Source organism: Silurus aristotelis (assembly GCF_946808225.1).
Source record: "Silurus aristotelis genome assembly, chromosome: 3".
In the NCBI taxonomy this organism is placed as follows: domain Eukaryota; kingdom Metazoa; phylum Chordata; class Actinopteri; order Siluriformes; family Siluridae; genus Silurus; species Silurus aristotelis.
In genome coordinates this window covers 10051936-10075997 of record NC_139576.1, presented here as the reverse complement: position 1 = coordinate 10075997, position 24062 = coordinate 10051936, and the positions used below count along the sequence as shown (strand labels likewise).

The window sequence follows — 24062 nt, the reverse complement described above, 5'->3', positions numbered from 1 at the left end:
AGGTTATAACAGTCAGCAATTAGTAGGAAGTGTACAGGCCTCTGCTCTGAATGACTTCAGAACATCTGCGGTTACAGGACAGCACTTGTCTCTCACACTGCTCTGATGTGATTTTGGTCCACTCTTCTGCCAGTCTCCTCCACAGTTTGGTGACTGTAGTGTGTTTCTTGGCCATAACTTTGTCACCATGGATTTTCCAGAGGTTCTCTATTGGGTTGAGATCAGGACTCTGGGCAGGCCATGTCATTATTTCAATGTTTTCAGTTTAAAGGAACTGCTTTTCCCCGTTTTGCTGTGTGACATGGAGCGTTGTCCTGCATGAACACTGCGGGCTGATTGGGTGATGAACGCATGGAAGGAACCATATGTTGTTGAAGAAGGTTCTGATAAACATTTGCATTCACTCTGCCATGTAGCTGTATAAGAGGCCCAACTCCTGCAGCAGAAAAAATGCCCCAAACCATGACACTTCCTCCTCCACTTTTCACTGACTTCTTTACACACTTTGGGTTTAGTCTTTCTCCAGTTTGTCGCCGAACATAATGTTTCCCATCGGACCCAAATAAATTAAACTTGCTTTTATCAGTGAAGTGAACTTTGGACCAGTTCTCCTCTGTCCACACAACATGCTTAGTCTAGCCTTTTGATTCTTTCTGCTAATGAGAGGTTTGGTCACTGCAGAGTGGGCTTCCAGTCCAAATGCTCTTAAACGTTGAGACACTGTATGACGAGACAGATCCTTACCCTGTTCCGCGCTGAACTGGTGAGCAATTCCAGCTGCAGTGTGGACACGATTGCCCATTGAGATTCTCCGCAGTATCCTGTCCTCTCTTGTATTTGTCTTCCGTGGACGACCAGCCTTCTTGGCGGACTTGAATGAGTTTGTGATGTTGTAAAGATTTAATATTCTTGAAATCACAGATTTGAAACGACCAACTTGTCTTGCTATGGCTGATAAGGTCATCCCTTTGGCCTTCATCTGGACAACCTGCTGCCGGAGGCTTTCAGTCTCTTTAGAATGGCCCACCATTTTGCAGAGTCAGTGAAACTGGAAGTTAGGCTGCCAGTTAAATAGGGGTTGACAGATAATCAAATAAATTAGCACCAGGTACCAGATTAACATCAATAACTGGGAGGTATCTGAAAGTGTTCTCTAATTTTGATCAGTGTGTTTTCTGCAGAATAATGTTTTTTTTTTTTTAAATGCCTTATATATATGTGTGTGTGTGTGTGTGTGTGTGTGTGTGTGTGTGTGTGTGTGTGTGTGTGTGTGTGTCAGTTGCAGAATTGCTGAATGTTAATTATATTACATGCTAAATGCATTTCACTGCTGTGTATCTGTACTATGCAACTACAATAAAGATCGATCTATTTTGCTCATCGATGGAAGTAAATTAGCACTGAATGGATCACTGACTGAAGTAAAATCAATCCTCCACACGCACAATACACCAGGTGAAACACACAAGAATAGGTTAATATCGTTTATTTTCTAGGTGTATCTGAAGATGCATAAACAATCTCTTAAAGCAGATTCCTGAGCAATCTCCCTGTTTAGAGCTGACATACACACTGAACATGCGTCATAGTCAGGCAACCAACACACCGAATCGTCACTCGTTATATAACACATAGAAGTCATACCTTGTTACTCAGAAAGCCTTATAAACACTACAAGAGTGAAAGTGACCTCGGTTGTAATTGAGAGCGATGTCAGGTCTTGTTTTTAAGACTGTCTGTTACAAACAGTAATGAAAAAATAACAATACAAATGGCAGCTTGTTCATTAAATCCTCTTCGACCTCACACATATCTGGAGAGTACAAGTGGAAATTGGGACTGTTTAAATACACTGGCCGTCTCTGTTATGTGTTTAACATCGGCCTTTATATTTTATTCTCAGTTATTCTAAGGATATCATCTTTATTCACTAGTATCACCTTCTAAACTGTATTCATGTCTGTCAAATGGATTTATTATTGTACTCTAGAACAGGGGTCACCACCTTCCTCTCTGGAGATCTAACTTTCTCCAGAAATCAGTTTAAAAACCCTAATGCATCAGGGCTCCTCCATTAAATCTAAAAACTGTTTATCTAAAGCAGATGCTACCAAACATATTGCAGCCAAGGACTCTAAAAACTACATATTCAAGTTCACAGAGTGCCTACAAACTATTTTAATTTATGCTAGAATATTAATATAATATATGGTTTATTAAAATGACTTGTTTTTGAGTTACTGAGGTTTGGACTCCAGCCAAATCGGATAATAAATATAAAGAACACAACAATAAATAAATACAAAAATTTATAATGTATTGTGATTTTAATCCACTTTAACAAAGTAAAAAGAAAAAGGAATCTTTGGGGCGGTCCATGGATCCTATTTTGTGATCTACTTATATCAGGTGTGTGGAAGAGCTCTAGCTTAAAAGAAAAAGGATGGGTAGATCCTGATACACTTATGTTTACTGCTGTGTATTGGGTTGTCACACACTTTTCAAAATAATTGTGCCACCTTGTTCACCATGGCACTTTTTCTTGTAGAATTTGTAGAATTGCACTGCCCTTTTTTTGTGCGCCAAAAATCTCACATTTGCCTCAATGCTTTTGGTTTTTAACTTGTTGCTTTATTCATACTTTATATAGCTGTGGATTTGAAGAGTCTTGTATGTTTGAAGGCACAGTATTTCATCCCATTATATGCGTATATGAACATGATGTTAATCTACCTGACTTTTGGCCGAAATGCATAAGTACGTTGTGTAAAATGTCTACAAAAATCGTATATATCTTTTACGCTTTCAAACAATGAACAAATGAAACAATAGAGACCTGAATCTTTCTTGCTGGCTACCTCTGGTGTAGGGCTGGCCAATGGGGCGACCGTTAGATGCAGTTTTCTAATATTTCACATAATCTTTTTCTAACATTAACACCATTTTACATAAATAATAGTTTTGTTGATTAATCTTCAGGCGAGCATTTTATCCTGGTCAGGGCGGTTGTGTCGAATATCTCAGGAACACTGGCATCGAGGCAGGAATACACCCTTAAATGGGACCCCAGTCCATCACAAGGTACCATCCACACATTTATTCACACCTTAAAGCAATATAGCCAGTCCACCTACTGCCATATATTTTTACGAAGTGAGAGAAATCTAGAGAACCCGGACAGACACTGATATGTGCAGGGGGAAAAACAACACTTTGTCATGACGCTGTGTTGACATGATAGTATCACGTAATTCTGTAACGTTTGCTGTTTTTCTGGCAGTTTTTTTAGCAAATCTATATATTGATATGTATTGTGTATTATAGAAATGTCTGAGTGTTGTGTAATGATTGCTTTGCTCATATCACCCACAATTACTCTGGACACAAAGACAAGCCTGAGGTAGAGCAAGCGCAGATCTAATGCTCAATGAACACTGCTTCAGGCATGCACTACTGGAGAGACATGTACTGAATCATTGAGGTGTGCATGATTTCGGTCTCATCGCTACAACAACACTGGAAACGGACTCCTAACGGGAAATTTGCACTAAAAGCGTACATTTTTTTCTATTTATATGAAAGTGGCAGTGAACTTGCTTTGCTGTTTATGGTTGAGCTAATTCCTATGTACTTCAAAAAGAATGGTTTGTGCCATTAGGAATGTGTGTCTTCATGCGTGAAAGCAATTTTATGTCCTTTTAGCTAGCCTTTGTGCAGTTTACAGCCAGGTCACTAAGTGTGTGTTTTGAGATCGACTATATCTGTGCAGGAAGGATGCATGCTTGTGCAGAAAGATGGGGTGTTCCTATGGACGGCAAGACAGTGTGCGCAGGATTGTGAAGGTCTGTTTCTGTGTATGTGTCTGTGTGTATTATAATAGAGCATCTATCTCTCTTTGCAGAGTGCACTGTTCGATAAGGTGATAAGGAGCATGAGCTTTTAATGAATATTGCGAGACACATATCTATCCCTCTGCTCCTCTTTCCCTACGTCTTTTTCTTGGCCATGCTGGACCTCAGCATCAGTGTACATTCCTGTGGAACCTCTGGGTTGTCAATCATCCGTTGCCATAGTCCCTGCTCCTCACCGTAGGAATCATTCCAATCCACCTCCTTCCCGTAGCTGAAACCTACAGGGGGACAAATCAGAATCAGGCGACATTCGGCATGCAGAAACTCATTTCCTCTACACTATAATCCCCTGGGTTTAAAACAACTAGTTAATCTGAAGCAAATTAAAATGAAAAAAAAAAAATTATGAAAGAAATTATTTATGAGAGAGCTGCCAGAAGGCAAGCAATCAAGTAATAAGTGTGCATGTTTTGATGTAAATTAATGTGCTTTATATATATGCAATGACCAGGCATAACTTTATGGCCACTGGTCAGGCATAGCATTATGACCACCTGCCTAATATTGTGTTGTTCCACCTTTTGCTGTCAAAACAGTTCTGATCCTACGAGCATTAACAGCAATAACTTCTTCATCAATTTGTGCTACAGAAGCTCGTCTGTTGGATCGGACCACACAATCAGCCTTCGCTCACCGTATGCATCATTGATCCTTTGTTGACAATGACCACTGTTCCTTCCTCTACCACTTTTGATAGATACTGACCACTGCAGACCAGAAACAACCCACAAGAGCTGCAGTTTTGGAGATGCTCTGACCCAGTCGTCTAGACATCACAATTAGGCCCTCGTCAAACTTGCTCAAATCCTTACGCATTTTTCCTGCTTCTAACACGTCAACTTTGGGGACAAAATGTTCACTTGCTGCCTAATAAATCCACCCACTAACAGGTGCCATGATGGAGAGATAATCAGTGTTATTCACTTCACTGGTTATAATGTTATAGTTTCATAATGTTATGCCTGATCAGTGTATGCACACACATTATCCAATGACGAAAAAATAAATAAATAAATAAATAAATAAATAAAATATATTATATATATATATATATATATATATATATATATATATATATATATATATATATATATATATATATATATATATATATACACACACACACACTGTATATATAATCTGTCAAATTAATTTAATATTTAATATATTTAACATTTCTGAAATTTTATTTTATTTATAAGATTTTCTTTTCTTTTTTTCTTTTTTATTATGTTTTATTTCATCTTAGTCTCCAATCAGCTTTATCCAGAGCAGCTCCTATTTGGCTGCTATAAAAGCCTGCAGCCACTCCGGTCCTTTGTGTATAAGATTGATGACCCCTTGTATAAATAGTGCATTAAGGGCTATGCAGACTGACCGTCACTCACTGCCTGTACAAACTCACTGTCCACATCCTAATGGCCCTTGAAAAATAAAGTACATTATTTCTTTTTTTCTGCCTTTGTAATTTTGCTTAACCATGTTACTAATAAATATTTTGATCAAGAGTTTCCGTTATGCTTGTCAAAGATTTCACACAGGACCTGGATCACAGCTGCTATCCTGAGAAGTGAGAGTGTCCATCTTGTGTTCTACCTGGACATAAAGTGTAACTTGACCCAAGATTCACCTTATGCTAAATGTAGCTATTTATCCTCTACATCGGGGAGCCCAATCTGTTGATCGCGATCAACAGGCAGATTGCAAAGGTAGTATGTGCAGATCGTGTGCCATTCAAAAGAAATGTAGATATAGTCTATCATCTATCCTCCCTATGGCATTTGCTTCTTGATTGAGGGTGGCCAGTCTGAGAATTCTTTTTTCTAACACACGGGTCAACATGCATTCCCAGTCAAACATGCTCAAGCTACAGCAAAACTCCAGCGAGCTGAATGACACCTGTTATTTATGTGAAGATTATTAAGTCCAAATGCTGTTCCACCAACACTGAAGAGCATTTAGAAGTCTGCTTGAGGCTACTGTCACAGCTACTACTATGCAACCTTGACTGACTGCATTCAGTGCAAGTCATCAGAGTAAGCTAGTGACCATAAATGTATTAAATTGTATTGGGCCATGCAGTTAGGCAAGGTACAATAACATAATATATTAATATATATAGGTATTTGCATTTTGACTCTTTTTAAAATTAGCTTGCAAGCCGAAAAATTGTGAGCACCCCCTCTCTACGTAAACGTATAGAATCCTATCCTACAAGGCAGCTAATCACCAGCTAATTGTTATGTAAATTTTGTTCAGTAAATTGGATACAGTTTACTGAAAAAAAAATTAATTATATCTTTTTAGGCCTGCAACAACTAATCGATAAAATTGACAATAATCGATAATTAAATTTGTTGTCAACGAATGCCGTTATCGATGAGATGGGCTGCTGAAGTTACGGGTTAGTGTAAGATAACACAGCTGCCTGTGGTGGACGGTATAGAGTCAGCCGGCAGCAGGGAAAAGTGTGCGTCCAAAGTCATCCAAGGCAGTGAGCATTTTATATTAAACACAACAAAGAAAACTTGGTAGTTATGCAAAGCAGAGCTGTTTTAGAATGGAAGTTCCACAGTTATGCACGAAGCACATGAAAAGAAAACACACTGGTGTCACGGATGAAGATAAAACATCAGCACGATAAGTAAAAGTTTAATGAGTTTAATGAAGTGTTATTGTATAAACTGTTTGCTAACTTCGAAAAAGTCGCACTGGATCCGTTCTGTTGTGACTGACTCACGAGCAAACACCAAATCTAAAAGCAGCAAATAACAGCATCAGTGAACAATACATTTTTTTGTCATTGTTGTGGTTTTCAGCTAATGATTATGCATTTGTTCCCCAAAGCATATATATTTTTTTTAATGTTTTTAATCAGACATGTTAGCGTGCTGCGTGTCTCCGTTTCATTCTCTTTTTATAGCATTTGTCTACTATAACCGTTATCTGTTTTCAAACATGATTTACTGCGGCTTTACTACGTTCAAATGCTTGTTTTTTATGTTTGTATATTTCGTGTATGCATATATCATTTCATTATTATACAAAATTTAACTAATTATATATTTTAGATGCTTATACCATCACAAATAAACAAAATATCTCTGTATTATTTTGAACAGAAATTGTTAAAACAATGTTGTATTATATTTTATATAGATTATACAGTATATACTTACACTAATTGCTTCACCTTTTATACCCAAATGCAGTTTTTTTGGTTGTTTTTTTTACAGAAAGAAACAATCCAGCATGAGTGAATGTGTTTAAAGGAGAATTCCCCAATGCACTCAACAACAAGCAGCCACTATAAGCTTTAAAATGTCTAAATTAAAGATATTTTAACTTGATATGTGGCTTTTGCATTTTTTTTAAGTACACCTTAAAACATGCTGAATTAGGGTTTTACATGATTATACTAAGCAAAACATCTAATTTAAAAAATCACATATCCGATTAATCGATTAAAAAGGGAATCGTCCGATTAATCGATTATCAAAATAATCGTTTGTTGCAGCCCTAGAATTTTTTTTGCCTGTTTGTGTATAGATCTTTCAAGTGATGAGGTTTATATTAAATAGTCTAAATGCTGGTTGTGTTTTTCAAGGTGATCCACTGATAAATGCATAGTTCCACATAATGCATTAAGATATAAAGAAAGAGAAAGAACGAGAGAGAAAGTGAGACTGACCAGTCCCAGCTCCTAGTCGCAGTCCCCCAAGGAAGACGTTGCTTGCTAGTGGTTCTTTGTCCCAGACAGTGAGCTCAAGACATACGCTGTCCAGGTCACTGTCCTGCAGGCCACAATAGGTGAAGGTGTGATTCCAGCGTGGGTTCACTGAACGCTTCACCACTGCAGTCTTGTGTTTCGTGCTCTTCTTGTCATCGGGCAGCAGGTACCTACAACATACATGGTGATTAGAGCAAGGATTCACTTATACACTGTTTGCATGCCTGGATTTTTTTATTTCCAAATCTATGATTTCAGAAAGGAGAGAATAGAGTCATGTCTTACCCTTTGACAAATGCATCAGAAGAGCCGGATTTGACAGCTGTCAAGTTTTTGGCTTCTTTGACCAGCAGCTCTACCATGCCTCCTTTTGGCAGAGTGATACTCTTCTTCCCTTTCAGAAAACCCCTTTTCACTGAGAGAGAGAGCGAGAGCGAGAGAGAGAGAGAGAGAAAGAGAGAGAGAGAGAAAGAGAAAGAGAGAAAGAGAGAGAGAGAGAGAGCGCTCATTAGCTTCATTCATTGTATCTGCCAGAGTGTTAAAGTGCAAAACACACAAGCCATGTGCCACGTTATACAAAAACAAACACAAAAAAGGCATAAGCACAAAATCGATGGCTTGATCCGTCACTGCACCACATTACAGAAGTTTCCATTAGTAAAAAAACTGGATTCATTGTATTTACAGAATACCGTCTACAATATTAGTCTGCAGTACCTTGTATTTGGTCCAGTGGTAGTGAAAGGTTTCTATCTGCTGGAATGTACTTAAGCACAACAGTCAGCTCACCCTTATACTGCATCAAAGAGTCTGTGGAGCTCTCAGCCTGTGGGAAAGCCAGCATTAAAGAACATTATAAAGCATTACACTGCAGAAAAGTGTTGGCTTCACTTTGAGGTCATTTGTTTGACCTGTGTATTGATAGGCATATAATAATAATAATAATAATAATAATAATAATAATAATAATAATAATAATAAAATTAATTATAATAATATTTATAATAATCATAATTGTGATGCTTTTCATTAATACCAGCACATTTAATAACAATAATAATAATCAAAAAGAGGTTTTGGGCTCTTATTTGCATTAAAGCTGCAGTTTAGGATTCATCTTTTTTAGTAAAGAAAAGCCAAATGTTCACCCAAGGCCAAAATTATCATGTGTTCCTATTATATGAGGAAATATGGTTAGGAATGTGTGTGTATCTCACTCTGGGTTGCAAAGGGAACCAATCCTCTATCTGTTTGTCAAACTCCCATGAGTCAAAGGTCAGCTCAGTCTCTCCTAAGAAGGTGTTGTGTCCGAAGCGGTCATTGTGCCACACGGAAACCTGTAGAGTACGTGTCTCCAGCTGGGAATGACTCACCACATACTGCACACAGAGAGAGATAGAGTATCTCATGTACACTGTTAGAGAAACACACTCACATGCAGACACGTGTGAACACACAGGCCTTGTCTCACCCTCAGGTTCTCGTTGAATACTGGGTCGGTGGTGTTGCTTTTGATGCTGGTTTTCCGTTTGCTCTGGCGTGACTTGTCGGGTAAGAGGTAGGTTTTGACATAACTGCAAAATTCAAAATTATACTCGAGGATATGCTTAATAATCAGATCATGCCATTTCCATACTGCTTTCAGTCTTTTAAGCCATAATCGGGAATTCCATATAAATAGCAGCTGACATCCTGAAGCTCTAAAGTGGAAATCTACAGTATTTATAGCTCTCATGTCTGCGTTAATCCAGCTGTAAATGCTGTTTTGACAGTTCTGGTTTGAAGAGTTTGATGAGTTGTGGTACTTACATTTAAAGTGGGTGTGTGTTAATTTTTTTATGCTAGTCTAATATGTATATTGTGTTTGCACGTGCATGCTCTTACGGGTCAGTCCTCTGTCTCCGGTCGTCTCCGGTTGCTAGGCAGCGGCACTCGCGCACTAGAACGTTGAGTGCTCCTGTTTTATAGCTGTAGGAGATGTTTAGCAGGATCTCTCCGGAAACACGTGCGTTGCCGTAGTCACCCATCTCACTGTACACGCTCATAATACTGTTCAGACTGCTCTGCAAGAGTGGAGACGAACCTGAGTTAAAACTCAAGACTTTCTGGGTGTGTGCATGTGTGTGTGTGTGTGTGTGCGCATGTTAGAGACAGGCGAAGGCATCAAGAATACACAGCAAGCATACGTAGACACACATAGAAAGAGGACTCACAGTCTCAGCATCCGAGTCGGGTACGTTAAGGTAGCCCCACTTTCTCTGTGAGCCTGGAGTGAAAGACTAGGTTCAGGAACAGAGCAAAGTGAAAGAGAAGAAAGAGTGACACACTGAAAGTGGAAAAACAGGGAAGAAATAGAAAGAGCCCAAAAGACAGAAAGAAAGACAGACGTCAACCTAATTCTAATGCTGTTTTACACCCAGGTTTCGCTCTTTATTTTAATTATTACAGGCAGAGTAAAAAAAAAAAAAAAAAAAAGCAAGAGCTTATTTCTAAATCTCCTTCGTTTTTTCGGCTCCTTTAGCTCAGTACGGTTCACTGATTGCAGCATGACTCACATGGAGTTTATGCATAAACAGTGTGCGGCAAGATACTTCATGAGCCCTTCAAACAGCCCACCTGTACTTTATCAGTTTTAATTGCACTTTCCTTATGCTTTATATGTCTATGCAAATAGAGTACGTGTATGTAAGGGAAAAAAAAACCCACTTGTATGTTGTATGAGTGTGCACCTGTGTCTGTTTGAGAGAAAATAAAAAAATATATATATCCTTGTATGTTTGTGCTCACCATTTCGTATCAAAAATGTTAACATATATAATTTACATACAAGCACATTGACATTATAGACATAGACTCTACATATTTATAGTATATCAGTGTATATGTGTTTATGTGTTTGCGCATGGAGTTAATACCACAGATTGAGCACTGCTGATGCTGCGGGTGGTTTTGTAATGGGCGGACATCAGGGCATCAATGTCTTCATCTGAGTCCTATAAAAAAAGAAAAAACATCAGCCACACATTCTTCCACACAGCCTTTCATGTGCATTCAGTTACTGACCCGATCTCCATTCAAACACAGTACACACTCTGTACACACTCACCAATTATATATGTTAATTACAATGCATACATATTATATAAGTAAATACTCTTTAATTAGCTGTGTATGATGTTACAATGTAAACATACGGCATCAGTGAGCCCAGGAACTGAGCGGCAGCGGGCAGACAGGGGGTCGTTCATAAACCCGTCACCCAGATTACTGAGATCCAGCTCTGACCGACTGCGGTCTGGAAGGACAGACACATGCAGGGAGATCAAATTTGACACGTTGCATAACTAACATTCTCGTATTTGAGTTCATTGGCATGTCTGTGTATGTGATACCTGATGAAAGCGAGGCTCTGGAAACAGCAATAGAGGGTGTGGCAGAGTTTTTTCGCATCCCTCCAATGCTGATCTTTTCAGGAATACTGTCACTGCTGCGTACACTGCACACACTCTCAGCCCCATCGGGCTGCACGCACAGATACAATTATTTATAAAACGCCTGTGCTGCAATTGCTTTCCTGCTGTAGTTTGTGTGTGTGTGTGTGTGTGTGTATTCTGTTCTACAAATATAAAAAAACTGCCTGAAGCCACAAATTGTATTCATACTATCCTTCACTAGAGTTTTAATATAAATGAAATGTTATGAACCCTGTATATGAATCTTAACAGCCAAAAATGTTTACACTGATTTAGGATCCATTAAGGATCTGAAACATGTATATAAATCTGTAACAGACATTTGATTACCCTTTTCCTTCTTTCAGCCTGGGACAGTGATCGGCCTGTGTGTAAGCGCATGTTATTCGGTGTCGTCGGTAACCCTGATGACTCTACAGCCAAAGGTTTGGTCCTAGGAGACACAAACAGCTTTAGTTTTAGTGGACAGATAGCAGATAGACTTTTCAGACTGATGTGACTTGATATTGCTTCAACACAGCCGCTCAATGTAAAGACGAATTACCAGGATCTCGCTCAAGTCTAAGGGGGTGTGAAGTATTTTGCATGTGTACAAAAGAACCAGAATTGGAAAACCATGATAAACAATATGCACACACAAATGACACTCCTCACCCTTTCTTCTTGCCCATAAACCGACCAGCGCTCTTCTCAGAATGGGGTGAGGCTGACCGCTCAGATTGAGGCGTAGCTGGTCGGTCCAGCCCTGATAGGGGAATCTTCTTCTGGTCAGCGCGTCCATCTCCAACAGAGAATCATTACAAATTATAAATGCTGACTAAACATTTCTTTAAAATCACAAAAAAAAGAAACCCTGCCTCTAGATGTAGAGCAGGTGTTTCTATTTAAGTTTATTCAGTGGCTGGCCAAAGAAATTTATATGTACACAGTGTGATTAATGTGCCATTAAAGCAAGGTGTGGGTTACCTAGATCACTGTTTAGGATGGACTGTTTGATGACATCACTGCTAGGAACTGCCGTGTGTTCAAAGCGCTTGGCCCGTTCTTCCAAAAACCACTCGCCTGTGACCACCTTCAGCTCCCTGGAAAATACAAAAAGATTCAACTCTGTTGGTGTTTATTTTCCAAATCAGTTTATCTTTTAAGATGAGAATATATCCCTGATCAGCTCATCTAGAAAGCAGTGTAAACTCTGGAAAACTGACACCATGTCTAAAAGTTTGCTTACTAGCTGTGCATCATAGTATCTCTTTCCATGTTGATTGAAAATTATTAGCTTTAGCAGTTAGCATGCCTCTCATAGCTATTTTGTTCGTTTGAATGTGTGTGAGAGGGTGTGTGTGTGTGTGTGTGTGTGTGTGTGTGTGTGTGCGCATGGCTGCTTGGAGACATGGCGATGGAAGTCATGTGACATACCATTTCTGCAAGTTTTGTATCTTTAAGATGATGATGGACATGGCTGTTGTGTCCAATTAACAATGGATTTTGACCCTCTGAATCTCTGTGAAACAACTGAACAAAAGTGTGTAGTGACTCACGCAGATTTGGCACAGACAGTGCACTTGGTGATACTGCTGTTTGAACTGATAGCTGTGCAGTAGCTGCAGACTCGACGGTGACACTCATAACACACAGTGCCCCTCTGGAGGATCAGACCCAGAGCACGCAGACACACGCCGCACTCCCGCTGCTCTGGGTTACCACGTCGACCGCGTCGCTTTAGCTCCAAAAGCTCGTTCTTTAGCTTTCTGCAGACAGCAAGGAACTTACGTGAGAAACAAATTGTTACCTATTATTACTCTAAATCAGGGCTTCTCAAACTTTTGGCAGTCTGGGAACTCCTCAGCACAAATTTAAATATTACGCACATTGCTGTTTGCAACATTAGTCCATCCCAGGGGTGCCAAAAATTCTGGAGTCTACATTATAGAGAACTGAAATATTATTATAAAACTGCAGGCCGGATTTTGCAGACAGACATCAAGTTGCTCCCAAATGATGACTGAGCTACATGCCTGCTGTTTTTAATTTAAGTTAAATCCACCTCTCCGTTCCACAATCCCGTGTGTTTACGCCATCTGGTTACTAAATAAATCACAGCGGATGCTGGATAATTTGCTTTAAAATGAAGAGCTGAAAAATAAGGGAGTTTAAGGGGTTAATGACTAAACCATAAATAATTTAATAAGGACAGACGAGCTACAGTAGCTCAAATTGCTGAAGAAGTTAAATGACAAAATGTTCGCTTGCTGCCTATTAAATCCCACCCACTAACAACTGTCATGATGAAGACAATCACTGTTATTCACTTCACCTCTCAGTGGTCATAATGTTATGCCTGATCGATGTATGTACTGTCAGAGAAACTACCTGATCCGCTTCTCCTCTCGTTTGCGGAGTTTCTCGTCTTTTTGCAAAACGCTGAGAATCATCTCTCGCTCGTTCTCCTGGAGGAAGGACAGGTTCAGGATTTCGGTTGTCTTTGCCATTACAATTCCAGTTGTTCGGTGCTTAATCGCTAGGGCTCCAATAATCTGATTGGCTGGTGCACATATCCAATAAGAACAAATTTTCAACGCATGCCATGAGAGTCCTCAGTGTGAAGAGCTGATTTGCTGCGTCATGCGTTTCATCGTGGGGTCCAGAGCGGGAAGTCTGCTGAGAGGTTTTACTGGCTCGTTTTCACCCACGCAAGACTGCAGCCATACTGTTTGATCAGAAATAATCTGTTAGTACATAATCATGATCCACAATACAGTTTTGTATTACAGATGAGTCATTACTTTCACTTACAGCAATTACAGTCAGCTGTGTGAATGATACTATTGAGCATACTGAGCTCACTGACAGAGAAGTCATTATCCCAATATCTGTACATTTTAGCAGCAGTTCATATTAAGACAGAGTAAGCTGCAAGTACGTTTTAGCGCTTTAACCCCTGGGAACCCTTCGTCTATTACAACCAACATCTCGTGTCATGCAGTCGAATGGCAGCAAAGCTCTATATGTCGTAATCTGAAATAAAATACACTAGAATGAAGAGAAGGCAGCACTTCGCTCCAAAACACAAGAGTAAGCAACATTTTCGGTGGTTTTATTTACATTTCATGATGTTTGCCACTGTCATACACTGTATTGTTTATAATTGTATGATATGTTTGCCAGTGTCATAGATTGTATATAATTGTATGATATGTTTGGCAAACTGTCAACTGTATCAAAAGGTTTTTTCTGACATCACATATCCTGTAATGCTGATTGACCTTCCTACATATACATACATACATATATATATATATATACACATATATACATATATATATATATATACATATATACATACATACATATGCATATATATATATATATATATACATATACATATATATATATATATACATATATATATATATATATACATATACATATATATATATACATATACATATATACATATACATATATATTTACATATACATATATATATATACATATACATATACATATATACATATACATATACATATATACATATACATATATACATATACATATATATATATATATATATATATACATATACATATATATATATATATATATATATATATATATATATGTATATATATATATATATATATATATATATATATATATATATATATATATATATATATATATAAAACTATATAACTATATCAAAGTACTAATAAATTGTTTAAACTATTTCATATGCAGAATATACACTTCTATAGTAATATAAATCTGAATCAATACAACAGTCTGACCATATACAATGAAGGAGCGCTTAATTAGACACACCTCTACATCTACTCATTAATGCAATTATCAAACCAGCCAATCACGTGGCAACAGTATCATTCAGATACAGATCAACAGCCTCAGGTAATGTTCATGAGAACCATCAGAATGAGATACGATTTCAGTGGCATGAATGTTAGTGCCAGATGGGATGTTTTGAGCATTTCTAAAACAGCCGATGTCCTGTTCACACAAAACATTCAGAATAGTGGAATTAATCAAGAAAAGAAAAAAAAACACTTCAGTTTTGGAGTCACCTTTTTGATGAAAGAGGTCAACAGAGAATTGCCAGACTCGTTTGAGCTGGCAGAAAGGCTACAGTAACTCAGATACCCACTCTGTATAACTATGGGGAGCAGAAAAACATCTCAGAATGAACAATACACAACAGCAAAAGACCATGTCGGGTTTCCACTTCTGTCAGCCGAGAACAGAAAGGAGTGGGCAAAACTCAGGAGAAAAAAAACTGTAGCCTGTGTTTATTGAATCTTCATTTCTGCTAAAGCACAAAGACGTCAGGGTCAGAATCTGGTGCCAACAGCATGAATTCACGGACCTAAGGCAGGCCTTGTGTGAACAAACTGCTGGTGGTGTTGTTATGGTATGGGGATTTTCTTTGCTAATCATGTGCATGTTTTTATGACCACAATTGATTTACCATTGATGGCTACTTCCAGCATGAGAATGTACCATGTCACAAATGAAAAATCATCTCGAATTGGTTTCATGAACATGACCGTGTTTTTGAGTGTTCGGACCTAAATCCAGTCGTACAGCTTTTGGTATGTGGTACAACAAAAGATTTACAGCATGAAAGCGCACCTGAAAGATCTGCAGAAATTGTTTGAGGTAATTATGACAAAACCCCTAAAAAAAAACATGTTGCAGTATGAAAACCCAAGGCTGTTTGAGAGCAAAGAGAAGCTCTACCCAGTATTTATTTGGGGTGTTACTAATAAAGAGCTGTGTGAGAGCATATAGTGGTTATAACCACACAGTAAACATTTCAAGCAATACTTCCTTACCGTGTAATGCAAAACAACCCACAAGCAAACACATGTGGACAGGCATATATTATGTAATGCAGTCGTAGTCTTCAAATGTTATTTAAACATAATTTTACATCCTGCTGCAGATATACAGTTGAGTGCTAGTGAATAAGTGACTGATTGAGCACATGGGATCTTGTGTGCAAAGCCAGTGAGTGATGTGGGAGTGTTTCTTTAATGACAGAAATATAATCATAGAGATCTATAAAGGGGGTTTCATTTCCTGTTTTACACTGAATTATTGCAAATCGATTTCCTAGAACTGTTTAATCTAGCTGTCAGATCTCAGAGCTGGGAAGGCAGCTCATATATATATATATATATATATATATATATATATATATATATATATAGCTATCTAGCTAAAGGTGTTTATAGACTGACTGCTTGCTTGCGTGCGTGTGCGTGTGTGTGTGTGTGTGTGTGTGTGTGTATGCGTGCTTTGGTTGTTTATAAAAAGCCACTGAACATAATGAGGATATTCTAAAGCTGTTCATAATGCTGTCTAATACGTCTAATCAACTCAGGATCACACACACACACACACACACACACACACACACACACACACACACACACACACACACACACACACACACACACAGACATAGACACAGTTCATACTTCTTGAAAGTTTTTGTTTTACTCAGCCAAAAACATTGATGTGACAAATTGTGTTGGCTTTGGTGTGTGTGTGTGTGTGTGTGTGTGTGTGTGTGTGTTTGTGTTTGTGTGTATCCTTGCATGTGTACTGGATCTCCTGTCACATTTGTTTTCATATTCACTTGGAGGATGTGAAGCTAAATTAATAAAAATTTTCATGCTGCTGTTTTCGAAACACACACACACACACACACACACACACACACACACACACACACACACACACACACACACACACACACACACACACACACTGATGTTTCTGCAGACAAGGGAAGTAAAAAAAATTCTCTATTTTTTCCTACTAATGACAGGACCTCTGTGTGTGTGTGTGTGTGTGTGTGTGTGTGTGTGTGTGTGTGTGTGTGTGTGCGTCTTCAAGTTGGTTTATTTTCCATGACTTTAAAAGGACTAAAGGAAATATCTAAACATTGTTGTACGTAACTATACTTGGCCTGTCGCAATGAACAACACAAAATGGTTTCACAAGGTGTGTTGGTTCACTGGCTTCCCACCTTGTGTACACATACATACACGCAGGCACACACACACACACACACACACACACACACACACACACACACACACACACACACACACACACACACACACACACACCTCTATGTGTACACAGCGCCCTGGGCAAACACACTCACACCATCACCTACTTCTGAGGCTCACACACCAGATAGACATGTTCTAATTATGACGTCGCAATTAGCACTTTGACTTAGCATCGCTTAACACCTGCAGTTCATTAGCACTTATGCCTACAGTCAAGCGAAAAAAAAGAAAGAAAAGAAATTACACACAACAAACCTACCAAAAATTCCCACCCCTTAATAGTGGAGTTTATTGCAATAAGGAGAAAAGTGTGTGAAAGCCTCATGAAGGTTATTACATCTAACACCACTTCCACACTCACCACAGACACTGAGCTTCATGCAGACCAGCCTCATGAATCTTTAATATGTTTTGGAGCGGCTCTATTATCATGATTAAACAACATGTGCACAAAACTGACCACTGAAATGCAGATTAGCATAACACTATTAGCCTTTTTTTTCATTTATACACTGTACGTATGGGAACAGAAGGAACTCACAGTGAGCAGCACACACACAATAAGGTACACAAAAACAAAGCGCTATCAATTCCTCCTAATGTAAACTTCTATTCTCATTCCAGCTGTGCTCCCATAGCGACACACACACACAAAGACACACAAAATAATCAATAGAAAATGTCAGGTAAGCACAGCGTACAGCCGCATGAGAATGGGCAGGAATGATAAAGAAGCGTACGGTGACCTTGCGAGCAGGCTAGCCACGGTAGCTACAGGCAAATTTTTATCTGTTAAATGCATCTCTGAGGACCAGAGAGTCCAGAGCTGATAGTGCTCGCAGGTTAGACAGTTTGAAGACATCCCAATTACAATTCTGTTTACTCAGTCCCATTCAATTACCTAGGAAGCAAAAAAATTGAATAAACTCCTATTTTTTCTTCGGTTTCATCATAACACTGCTTTCATACCAGTCGTTGGAAAAACAGAAGCTATGCTTTAAAAACACGGGTACAATTTTTGACATTTTCGTAATCCTCCATCTGAATATACACACATCAACAGATCATCAAGTGGCAGATCACAATGAAGACGCTTTTCCCCTTAATTTGGTCAACAAATACAACCGTGAAAGACACTTGGGTTTTCGGAGTCTCGTACAAAACAAAACGTGTCTACTGTCGGCTACACACAAATCCTGGTTATGATGCACGCTTGACGTCACTCATTCAGAGCACAACATGACTCGTTCTATTGGAATGTTAATGAGCTTTATCAGAGATGGGATACAAGCTTCCCCTCGCTTCCATTCATTTCTGCTACGGGTTTTTTTTTTTTTTTTAGCATCTCCGGGAGTTCACATTAGCATGCGGTCTCAACTTCGGCAGTTTGTATCATACACTGAATGGATTACACAAAACACAGGTAGAAAAGTGTGAATTATTATAGTATAATAGTAAAACAGCACGTTTCCTCAGTCCTCTAAAAGTTTACATACATATGTGCTAAAATATCTATTGAAATTGGATGTACGTATTTTTCGGACTATAAGCCGCTACATTTTTCCCACGTTTTGAACCCCGCGCCTTAAACAACGAAGCGGCTTATTTATGAATTTTGGTTGACAAAAAACTGAGCGACATAATATTAGACCAATGAAATTTCCGAACGGAAAAGAAAAAAACTCACTAATTAGTGGATATATCAAATATTTTCTAATTGATTAGAATTTAAATACCTAATTATTTATTTATTATTACATACAATGATATCGAAGTTTAATTTCCAGGATAGATCTACTGTTCCATCCTACTTCATCATCTGTGGAAATCTTTTGAGAGAAACGTTGGTCAAATAAAAGAAAATGATTCAATTCAGTTTTATTTGTATAGTGCTTTTAACAATGGACATTGTCTCAAAGCAGCTTTACAGAGATAAACTTGTAATAAAAGAATGTTCCTTATAACTGTAGGTTTGTCCCTAAAGAGCAAGATAGTAGTGACTATGGCAAGGAAAAACTCTCATGATCTCTTGGGTGCATAAATATGTTAAATATCTAAAGAAATAGAAAATAAAGACAGATTTTTTTTTCAGTTTTTAAGAAAAATTTGATATAAAGATTGATTTTTTTTGCAAGCTGTTCAAAATGTTGCTTTTTTGTACTCAGATGTATCTCATTGGTTCACATCAATAATCATGAATTTACTTGTTCACTCCCTTCCATGCTTGCATATCCTGTAGTTTTGCTTGGATTTATTCCGTATCAAGTAAATCACAGATTCCCTCATTTTTCTACTGAATATACAATGTATAGCCAAAATGTGTGGACAGCCAACCATCACAAACTGTTCCCACAAAACTGAAAGCACACGTTGTATTAGTATTCTGTAGTATTAGGATTTCCCTTCACTGTAACTGTAGACATGTTTGTGACAATGCACAGAGTGGGTTTCACAAAGGCGTGGTTTTTCAAGGTTGGAGCGGAGGAACTTGAGTGTCTTGCTAGAGAGCGCTGACCTCAACGCTTTTGGGATGAACTGGAAGGCCGACTGCACCACAGAGCTCCTACACCAGAAGTTGACTTTACTAATGCTTTTGATGCAGAATGACCACAAATCCCCACAGCCATTCATCAAACTCTAGTTTGTTCAAGGTTATTAAAACAGCAAAGACAGACTAAATAAAACCAACCTGGGTGTTGTCATATGTTAACAGATACATGACTCACTATATTTGCTGTCGACTACTAGTGATGGGTTGCACTGCTGACACAGGATGATGATGATGATGATGATGATGATGATGATGATGATGAGATGACACTGATATGCACGTGTGTCGGGGGGAAAAAAAGCCACATGACTTGCCACATATCAGATATACAGTATTTGTATATCCAAGCTAGAACCGTATGTGGTCAACATGTGGAACAAGGTCTGATTTGAAAGCATAAATATTGTGTATCTGCAGAGACATAAATCTCTCAGATTTGTAATCCATTCATTCTAAAAAGATGCAGAACTCTCTCACTTCTGTCACTTTAGGATAGAATGCTCATCAAAAGTCCGAGAAAAAAAAAAAATAGCTGAGAGCAAAAAAGTCATCATATCGCTTGTATTTCTCTGGAGACCACAAACAGACAGCGCTTAAGAAAATGTCCGATCTAGAATCTAGACGTGGAGCTGTGTCTCAGCAAGAGCGAGAGGAAGTCCACAGTTGCTTATCTTCATATGTATCTTAGAAAATAACATTTTTAAACATTCGTCATACTATTCCTCTTACAAGCACTAGTGTATCAACTTCACCATCTGAGCAAGTATATATAGCGCATTTTCAAAACTTATCTTGCAATTTTATTTTTGGTTGTTTAGACCTCAGACTACAAAAACATCATGATTAATAGCTAGTAGTTTAAAGCACAAACTGGGACTTTTGGCATCTGTGTCAATTAAATTGGAGTTTTAGCCCATTTTCAGTGTATATCCTAAATATGTCATCACATTTATAATGTTTTTTAATAAGTCAAGTCAAGTTTATTTCAGCTTTACAGAGTTTAACAGTGAAGGTGAATGATGTGTGTTTATCCCTGATGAGCAGCCATGGCGACTGTGACCAGGAAAAACTCCCCCTAGATGTTATGAGGAAGAAACCTTGAGAGGAACCAGACTCAAAAGGGGAACCCATCCTCATTTGGGTGATATCAAGAGTGTGATTATAGTCTTTACACAATACAGAACACTGGAGAGTGAGAACTAACATGAGCACTGGAGTGTAAGATTGAGTCCTTTCTACAGTCTTACACAGTCACTTTTGGTTATAAAACTAGGAGCTACTGAGGAACTCGTAAAATAGCTCAACATTTGCGATCCTCACAGATCCAACACCAGCTTCTCCATGCCAGAGCCTTTAAACACCCAAGGAGGTCCAATGTCAAAACTCCTCATGAAGTGGGATCCATTTCGCACTGGTACGTCTCTAGATGGTACTTGATGTTTGCAGGGTTGACATCTACTTCTTTAAAGATCCACAATCTTCATGAGGTGGGACGTGAGAATGAGAATATATGAATATTTATCTTTATATCTTTCGGAAAAGTGATCGTTAGAATTCAGTCCAAATAGATTCAAAACTTTGGTTTGAGATCAAAAGAAACAAACAAAGAAGAATAATTTAAATTTGACACATACAGCAAGTATCCTATCTGAGTTGACACTGAAAAAACATCAGGTGAAAAAACATATCTGTGGAGTATTTTAGTGCATGTAACATTAGCATACAGCTAGCTGTCTGATTGGCAGCTAGGAAACAAGGGCTGTCACAATATGAGGTTTTCCACCATGAGCAAGTCTTCAATATAGAACATTTCTCATTCTTCTAAAATCATCCATTGAGTGCACAGAAAATGCTCCTTAAATCCGTTTTCCTTCTCTGAGAAGTCCTGAGATAGAAACATCAATCCAAGTGGAGTTGGGAAGTAGTAGTTCAGTGGTTAATATTTTTGACTTTTGATCAAAAAGTCATGAGATCAAATCCCAGTGGGTTGGCCCTTAGGCAAGGCCCTTAATCCTGAACTGCTCTGTTTGTTTTATTACTTAGAATAAGGGTATCTGCCAAACGCCATATACGTAACAGGGTTACTAAAATGTTTCAGGATTTTCAAAATATTTACAAAGTTGGCTGATCTGTCTGGAATATCTTAAAGCATAGCAGCGAAACATTACTGGATTGTGTCAATAGTTCGAATGTGAATGTTACATGGCGCAACCATTAACAAAAGGTGTGGTGCAAAATGAGACCGAAAGCACACACACACACACACCTCATATTTTTAACACCGGCACTCATACACATCCTGCTAGATATAAAAGTTTATGTGAAACCTATTTACTGTCCATTTACTTAGCTGCATGATTAAGTCAGGTCTGGGTCTTTAAATCGTTCAAATGACGAATGGATGAGCATGTAGGTCAATATGTAAACCCATGGAGTGCAGTGTAATTGTGAGAGAGAGAGAGAGAGAGAGAGAGAGAGAGAGAGAGAGAGAGAGAGTGTAAGTGTGTGTGTGTGTGTGTGTGTGTGTGTGTGTGTGTGTGTGTGTGTGTGTGTGTGTGTGTGTGTGTGTGTGCACCTTAGATCACTAAAGAACATCCAAGGCTTTATACCACCTAAAATGTCATACTGTAACACAGTGATAAGCACCTTAGACCGTTTAATAAACCAGGCTTGTGAGAAATGTTTGTCGAGATCGGATTTAGATCTGTCTCTGTACGTTACCATTACTGATTTCAAAAGTGATCGGATCCCTCGTCTAAGAAAGACGTTAATGTCATGTGCCTTAAAAGAGTTTCATCACTGTTGATTTCATCCTGAATGACTTCTGGTCAATGATCTAACTCACAAGCTAAATTATGTGTGTGTGTGTGTGTGTGTGTGTGTGTGTGTGTGTGTGTGTGTGTGTGTGTGTGTATATATATATATATATATATATATATATATATATATATATATATATATATATATATATATATATATATATAAAAATCACAATATGAGCCTCGTCTATCAGCAAAACAAGCCAAGTGCAAACTTGCAAACATTTGTACAAGCTGTGTGCTGCATTGCACCTGCTCAAACAGCTGTTTCAGGGATGTAGTAATGCATGTAATGGTCTCCTCAGTTCTGCTGGAGAAAACCCTGCCTCGTCTGATCTGCCTCAGCTTTCTGAGGCACATCTGTAGGTTGTTATAGGATTTGGGAGGGAATGCCAGGGATTCTGGTTGAAGCAGAAAGGTACAGCATTTAAGCAGAAAGGTACAGCATTGAAGTAGCTCGAGGCGCTTTGATCTCATCCAACGTTACATTTCAATCATCTCACCTCCGGTTGAACCTTTCAGGTCGAGATATCTATATATAAAAAATTAAACATCTTCTGTCTCACATTTCTGCTTGCTCACATCTCCTCGGTGGCAGCAGCAGCTCGGCGGCTCAGTGGGTTTCCCCCTCATTTCATTTCTCAGCGCTGAAGCTGAAATGTGGAACATCCCAACAAAATAAAGAGCATATGAAGCAGATCTTACCTGCCCTGGTCCTGGTCCTGGTCCTGCTCCTGGCCCTGGTGTCGCCTGTCCGTCTACAGCGTGAAGTGCGCGAGTTGAGTGCAATGAAGTCTAATGTGCGTGCGCGCGTGTGTGTGGGTGTGTGTGTGTGCTTTCAGTGCCAGCGGTTCCGGTTACTATTGGGCACGGAGAAGACCGAGGCAACCCCCACCCGCCCCATCTGCCCCCGCGCGTGCCTCACACACGGGGGCGTGGCCTGGAGTCCCCACACTGCTCACATTTCGCACGGGCGCGACTGTTTGTCTTCGGGGCAGATTTATTATTATTATTATTATTATTATTATTATTATTATTATTATTATTATTATTATTATTATTATTAGTGTTTTTGTTATTATTATTATTATTATTATTATTATTATTATTATTATTATTAGTGTTATTGTTATTATTATTGTTGTTGTTGATGCTGTTGTTATAATAATAATAATAATATTAATAATAACAATAATAATAATAATAATAATACGTATTATTATTATTGTTATTATTATTATTATTATTATTATTATTATTATTATTAATATTATTATTATTATTATACTACAGAAACATGGACACTCGGTAAAAATAAATAAAAAATAAATTGCCGTCAAATTAGATGTACATTATTTTTTATACCTTTGCATGTTCTATGTATAATATCATATAATATGTATGTAGACATTGTATAACATTTGTATCTGTGTACAGATAGATAGATAGATAGATAGATAGATAGATAGATAGATAGATA

The 24062-nt window shown here is 38.2% G+C and overlaps 1 protein-coding gene across 2 annotated transcripts; it reads right to left on the bottom strand.

The window, feature by feature from the left end:
- Positions 1-1471: 1471 nt before the first annotated feature.
- Positions 1472-23472, bottom strand: sytl5 (synaptotagmin-like 5). 2 transcript variants are annotated; one of them, XM_083537006.1, is made up of 16 exons: positions 23288-23472; positions 13485-13821; positions 12653-12862; positions 12081-12196; positions 11769-11895; positions 11445-11547; positions 11034-11163; positions 10836-10936; positions 10557-10634; positions 9526-9704; positions 9113-9215; positions 8859-9020; positions 8359-8467; positions 7927-8056; positions 7603-7811; positions 1472-4129 (listed from the first exon to the last, which is right to left on the bottom strand). In XM_083537006.1, exons 2-16 carry the CDS (start codon positions 13601-13603, stop codon positions 3987-3989), a joined length of 2019 nt encoding a protein of 672 aa, XP_083393132.1. In that variant the 5' UTR covers positions 13604-13821; positions 23288-23472; the 3' UTR covers positions 1472-3986. The 2 variants fall into 2 exon arrangements, with proteins under 2 accessions (XP_083393132.1, XP_083393133.1); XM_083537007.1 differs by lacking the exon at positions 23288-23472 and adding an exon at positions 22835-22978.
- Positions 23473-24062: the final 590 nt, after the last annotated feature.